The sequence below is a fragment of the Tenrec ecaudatus genome, chromosome 1, assembly GCF_050624435.1.
Source record: "Tenrec ecaudatus isolate mTenEca1 chromosome 1, mTenEca1.hap1, whole genome shotgun sequence".
Taxonomy (NCBI): domain Eukaryota; kingdom Metazoa; phylum Chordata; class Mammalia; order Afrosoricida; family Tenrecidae; genus Tenrec; species Tenrec ecaudatus.
This window is the reverse complement of record NC_134530.1, coordinates 4,803,597-4,810,396: the sequence shown is the minus strand read 5'-3', so window position 1 is coordinate 4,810,396 and position 6,800 is coordinate 4,803,597. Positions and strand designations below refer to the sequence as shown.

The 6,800-nt window shown below is 52.1% G+C and overlaps 1 protein-coding gene across 1 annotated transcript in view; it reads left to right on the top strand.

Annotated features, from left to right (window-relative positions):
* Window positions 1-3,584: 3,584 nt before the first annotated feature.
* Window positions 3,585-6,800, top strand: part of SH3GL1 (SH3 domain containing GRB2 like 1, endophilin A2) — a 33,089-nt gene continuing 29,873 nt past the window's right edge. Inside the window, exon 1 of the mRNA XM_075545089.1 lies at window positions 3,585-3,849. Coding sequence (XP_075401204.1) covers window positions 3,805-3,849 — 45 coding nt within the window. The 5' untranslated portion in view covers window positions 3,585-3,804. The remainder of the gene's footprint in view (window positions 3,850-6,800) is intronic.

Sequence of the window (6,800 nt, the reverse complement as noted above, 5' to 3'; positions counted from 1 at the left end):
GCCGAGGCGGCGTCACGTGACGTCCCGTCTCGGGAAGAGCGGATCCCCAGGAACGTCCTCGCGAGAGCCGTGGCTTCCAGTCCTCCCTAAGCTCCCCTATTGATATTCCCGCGGACCGGGGAAAGCTTCGTCTCGGCGGCCTGTCATTGGTGGGAGGAGGTTGCCTGCGATTGGTGGAGGCACGTGTCAAACTTAAATATAAGCACGATGATTGGCTAAAGTGTGTGTGTGTGCACTTGGTAAGTAGGTAGCAGACGGAGGGGCGGGGGCGAGGTTCTTGCGTCAAGACGCGAACGTATTAAAGTAGGACATTGGGTGACAAGTGAAATACTGCGATTTAGATGACGATCTGAAGTTTTTGAGTTTAAATAATTGAGACACCAGCTGAATATCCAACAGCAATTAATAGTACAAATCGCCAGTTAATGAGAATAAAATAAAAGCCAGGCAGTGCGTCAGAAGGCATTGACGTGCAGTAAGTATATTAAGCAGAATGAACGTAAATGAATGTAATGAAAGGTGCTAGTTACATTCTCCGGACCTGCTGTTTGCGCTGCCTAAAACCCTCTTTCTACAGCTTTTTCTAATTTATACCTGACCCTCAGATCTCAGATGATACAAGACAGAACCTTTCCGTTCTCCACCCCCACGAAGACCAGGTGCCTACAACACTTGAAAGCAATCACAGTTCCTAAAACGGGCTGCGTCCAGCAAGGTCGATTGTTCGAAACTCCATGTGCTCTGCGGGAGAAAGTGACAGTCTGAAACTCACAGGTCCGATAGGGTTGCAATGAGTCAGAATCAAATCAATGGTTTGTAAGCGGAATTCCTAAGCATCTATGAGTATGTTCTTAAATGAGTGATTCTGCGGCCCCCCCCTCCTTCTTTCCTATTCTAGCTTCACAGAGACCTGGTGGTGGAATGGTTATGCATTAGGCTGTGACCAGAAGGTCAGCAGAGAAAGAAGGGGCTTTCTATGCCTGCAGGTAGTTACAGCCTCTCAATTCAAGGGGGCAGTTCTACTCTGGCCTGTAAGGTATCCACGCAACAGCAGTGAGTGAGCTTCATAGGGCTAATCACATTTTTCTTGTCAATCGCTGTATCTCCACATGCCTGGGTACATACATAGTATCCACTCCCATCAAGTGGATTCCAACATATAACAACTTTATAGGACACAATAGAATTGCCCCTGTGGGTTTTCAAGGCTGTCGGTCTTTGCTTTCTTTTTTTCCCCTCCCACCCTGCCCCCTTTTCTTTTTTTAAACTCAGTCTTTATGGAAGCAGACTGTCACATAATCTTCCACCCACCATAGTGGGCCAATAGGACAGGGAAGAACTACCCCCGTGGGTTTCCATGACTCTTCCCACGTGAGTAGAAAGACCAGCCTTTCTCCTATGGAAGGGCTAGTGTGTTCAAACTGCTGACCTTGCAGTTAGCAGCCCAACGTGTGACCACTATGCCCTCACTGTGGTGAGGGTGTACATAAAGGGAAGGACTAAGTCACCCTGCATGTTTTCTCCACCGTGACACACCTGCAGTTGAGGCCTAGCAGCCTTCTCTAGGAGCCCTGATAGCATACTGGTTATGCATGGGGCTGCAATCCTCAAGGTCAGCAGTTCAAAACCACCAGCTGCCCTTCAGGAGAAAGGTGGAGCATTCTATTCCCCTAAACAGCTCTTGGAAAGTCCGGGGTGCGGGCAGTTCTACTCTGTGCTATCGGACCACTCGGAGTTGGCATCGACTTGATGGCAGTGAGTTTTTAACTTTCCAGCAGTCATCTGCCTCTAGGAAGATGGCCACACCACCGAGATTCAACGTAAAAATTCCAATCCCTTTAGTTCTAATCTCCTCCTTGTTCCTCCTCCTGACTCACTGCCATTCATTATTCATGACCAAGTCACTCAACAACATTTTACCAATAATAGCAGTGGGGCTGGGTGAGGGTGGGGTCAGTGACAAACCAGTCGTCAAATCTGGGGAAGCTTCCTGGAGGAAGCATCATTCCAACCTGTGTCTTCTTACTAAAAACCAACTCTCAAGGAGTCAATTCCAACTCACAGGGACACTATACAACAGAGTAGAACTGCTTCTTAGGGTTTTCAAGACTACATCTCTACAGGAGCATGCACCCCCCCTTTCTCCCTCAGATTGTCTGGTGGCTTTGAACTACTGACATTGCAGTTAGCAGCCTCATGTGCATAGGCCCTGTACTACTAGGGCTTAAAGATGGGAGAAAGATTGGGAAAGAAGGTGTACGAGCAAAACAGCCTTAAGAAAAGGAACAGAGATCGCAGATTGTGGAAGAGAAATAGAGTCAGAAAGATTGGTTGGGCCAGAAGATACAGGCTTCATAGGTGGTAAGAAGTGTCAACTCATCTCCTTGTGGGCCTTCCCTATTTAGGCTGCCCCTCTACTTTACCTAGCATGATAGAGTCCTTTTCCAGGGACTGGCCCCTCCTGATAATGTCCAAAGTGCATGAGATAAGTCTTGCCATTCCTACTCCTTTTGTTTTGTTTTCAATCATTTCATTGGGGGTTCATACAGCTCTTGTCACAATCCATCCATCCATCCATTTGTACATTTGTTGCCCTCATCATTTTCAGAACATTTTCTTTCTACTTGAGCTCATTTCCCCCTCCCTCCCCCACCCTCCCTCTCTCAAGAACCTTTGATAATTTATAAATTATTATTAATTTTCCATGTCTTTCACTGACTGATGTCTCCAGCCATTTTTCTGTTGTCCGTCCCCCAGGGAGGGGCTTATATGTCGATCATTGTGATCTGTTCCCCCTATCTCCCCCCACCTCCCCGTTACCCTCCTGGTACTCTCATTGGTCCTGCCATTCCTAGTTCTAAGGAACAATTGGCTGGACTTCTTCTGAGACAGGTGTGTTTGTTCTTCTGGCAGCCCACAGTGCGTTCAACATTCCTCGACAACGCCATGGTTCAGATGCGTCACATTCCTCCCCGGTCTTTCTCATCCATGGCTCAGTGTGCACATGCATATGAGGTGATTGAGAAACACCACAGCTTGGGTCAGGTGCACCTTAGTCCTAGGAGAAGCATCCTTGTCCTTCAACATTTTAAAAGGCTTTGTGCTGCTGACCACGGGGCTGGGTGGAGGAGGGGCTAAACACAGATGAATTGAGAATAGCTAACATCCTAGTCACAGCGTGGCCCAGGTCGGATTCCAGGTCATAGTGACCCCATGTGACAGAGTAGAACTGTCAGTTTACTCTCCCAAGTCTATTGCCAGATATTCCTTCCGCGGACGAGCTGGATATTCCAGATTAGCAGCCTCGCGTCTAACGTTTCATCACCAGGGATTAACAAAGGGATACTTGGGTTTCCCCCACCCCAGTTCCCCAAAGCCCCTAAAGAGGTGTCTCTCCAAGGAACTTAGGGACGCCTCCGGAACGGCAGGCGTCGCTGCAGCTGCGCGAGCTCCTCTAGGCTCGCAACGGCCTACTCTTTGGTGCTGGCGGCCTCTCCCCCGGTGGGCCCAGTGCGCAGGAGCTCCCCGGCCTGCAGGGGGCGCGCGTGCGCAGACGGGGCCGGGGCGCGCGGGGGCCGCCGCCGGAAGTGTGCGGTTGCCATGTAATATCCTGGCCGCGCGGGCGCGCGAGAAGCTGAGGCGGCGCCGCGGCAGGCGCGGGGCTGGACCGAGGGCGGCAGAGGCGGTGCCGAGCGGGCCGCGGAGGCACGCGAGGTTTCGGCGGCGCCCGGCAGCCAGTCGCTTGCGCGGTCGCTCGGTCCACGTCGCTCTGTCCGGGCGAAAGGCCCGGCGGCGGGAGGCAGTATGTCGGTGGCGGGGCTGAAGAAGCAGTTCTACAAGGCGAGCCAGGTGAGCGGAGGCCAAGCGGGGACGGCGGGGGCGGCTTTGGCACGTGTCCCGCTGGGTGGGGCGTCCGGGGGGGGGGAAGCGAGTGTGTGTTGGGGGGGGTGAGGGGGCCGCTGCGAGGGAGCCCAAGCCCTGCCCGCCACGGAGGTCCCAGCCTCCTGAAGAAGGGTCAGAGGGCCCAGCGCTGCCTCCCCGAGTTCTCCAGGGCAGGGACCCCTCTTTTCTGAAAGTAGGAGACGAACAAGGGGAAGCTCTGTACCCGGAGGCTGTCGACACCGGAACCTTCTCTTGCTAGAGACTCGGGGGCCAGGGAAACTACGTCTGGAGGAGTATTTTTTACCTCTTGGAGCCGAATGGAGAGGGTGGGGTGAAGCTGACTTTCCACTTTACCCCTTCTGCAACCATCCGGTCTCTCTGCTCAGAGACAGAGACTGTCAGAGGTCGCTTTTGTCGCCTTCCAAAGATGTGTGTACACGCTTAGTTCCAACGACACACGATGGTTGTGGCCTGCTGGTTGGTGCCACGGGCCCCACCGACTCATAGCAACTGTCTGTGTAGAACTGCCCCATACGGTTGACTGCTGTGAGGTTGTAGGGGCCAACGGCTTGGTTCTGACCCAAATCGACTCTATGCAAAACAGTAGGAAGCACTGCCCGGTCCTGTGCCATCCCAACCATGGGTGTCATATTCAAGCCCATGGTTGCAGCCACGGTGCCCACCCATCTCGTGGAGGGCCTTCATTTTCGCTCTTCCACTATTTTACCAAACATCACGTCCTTCTCCAGGGCCTGGTCTCTCCGGACAACATGTCCAAAGTCTGTCAGAAGAAATCTGGCCGTCCTTGCCTCTAAGGAGCACTCTGGTCATCCTTCTTCCAAACCAGATCACTGTACCCTTTCGGCAGCCCACGGCACTTTCAATATTGTTAGCCAGCCTCACAATCCAAGCGCATCGATTCTTCTTCAGTCTTCCTAAGGGTTTCCTCAAAACAAAAACAACCTCACTGCCAACAAGTCGATTCTGACGTAGCTATCCTATAGGACGATGAGGCAGAACTGCCCTTTGGAGTTTCTGAGACTGTAATCTTTCTGGGAGCAGAAAACCTGGTCTGTCCCCTGCGAGCGGCTAGTGGTTTTGAACTATGGGCCTTGCGGTTCACAGGTCAATGCATAACCAACTTGGACACCAGAGCTCCTAGGATTTCCTTGGCTGTGATTTTTCACGGGGGAGGGGGTGTCCACGTCTTTTTCCCGCCGAGAGGCCGCCTCTCTGTTTAGCAGCCGACGTGCTTCCCTGTTGTGCCGCCTTTCTAGTTGTGGTATACCTTGTGTATTTCCAGTAAACTGGCTTGGGGATCACACTGTTGTTATTAGGTGTTGCCTTGTTGATTCAATTCATTAGAGACCCCATGGACATCAGAAGGAAGCACTGCCCTGTCCTGGGTCCACCTCACTGGTGTTGTTTCAGCCTATTATTGCACACTGTCTCAGTCCAGCTCCTCGAGGGTCAGCCTCCATTTCGCTGACCCTTCTTTACCAAGCCTGATAGCCTCTGAATTTTCCAACATCAGCACTACTGATATTTGGGGACATGACCCTTCGCTGGGCTGGGGCTGTCGTGTGGCTGGGGGGTGTTGAGTAGCACCCCTGGCCTCCACTCACTCAATGCTTCTAGCAAACCTGCCTCCCCCGACCCTGTACCCCAGGTCTAACAACCACAAAAGCACCTCTCCTTTTTCTCTTCTCGTCTCCCAGAATGACTGCCTGAACCTCTTTGGACAGTGTGGAAGCGGGCAGCGTTTCATTCTGTTTGTACCTGAGACTCACAAACCCTTAGGGCAGGGGTTCTCATCCTCCCTAGTGCCGTGACCCTTTCATACAGTTTCTCATGTTGTGGTGGCCCCCAACCATAAAATGATTTTCGTTGCTACTTCGTCACTGTCATTTTGTTACTGCGATGAATCGGGTGACCCTTGTGAAAGGGTCATTAGACACACACACACCCAGGGGTCGTGACCCACAGGTTGAGAACTGCTACTGTGGAGTCTCTTGGACAGTTTAACCGGCCCATGGTGCTCTGTCCCACGGAGCCTGTTGTTGTTGGGTGCATTCGAGTCGAATTTTCTAGCTGTGATGTTGATGCAGCTTTGCACCACTAACTACCTTTGGTTTTGGCAACCAGGTACTTAACCATTGAGTCACCAGAGCCCCTTCATGGCATAGGCCAGCATTTAACTGGTCTTTGACTAAAGGACATTTAGATTGTTGCTAAGATTTTCATGCTCACACGTACCACACTGCCTAGCCCGTAAGCAACTTTGCTTGTGGGTAGGATTGAGTGGTTTAGAGGCTCGGCTCCCAGGCGTGGGAATGCTCAGTCCATTGTGATGTGACACTCGGTGTTCCCGTGAGGCGACGCAGTAGGGTTTTTGGAAAGTCCAGCCCTGCCATTTCCCATGTGTGACTGTAAGCGGGGGGGCCACTTCTAGAAAACGGGGCAAAGCTGAGGTGTGTGCAGTCATTTCAGAGAGACCCCTCCGCACACGCCCTTGGAACTGATTGGTCCGTGCATCCCAGGTTACGTGCCCTCCGTGTGTGGAATGTGGGTGGCTAGGCCTCCCTGGAGGACTGAATAGTGATCCCAGGAATTGTGTGGGCTCCACCCACCGCTTGGGAGGAAGGAGAAGGCACCATGGGGAGAGAAGCCTGTGGCGGGGTGCTGATTCTGACTCACAGCTGCAGTGCTCAGTGGAAGGACGTGCCCTGGGGTTCTGGTCTGGGTGACACTTCATGTATTGTGAGCAGTCTTGTTGGCACTGCACCCACATCTTGCAGTTCCATAGTTCAGTCATAACAAGAAGCGTTGTACAGTCATGGCCACAATTGATGTGAGAACATTTTCTTCTTACACTCATTGTTATCAGTGTACTTTTGAAAATTGCGGCATAAAGATAC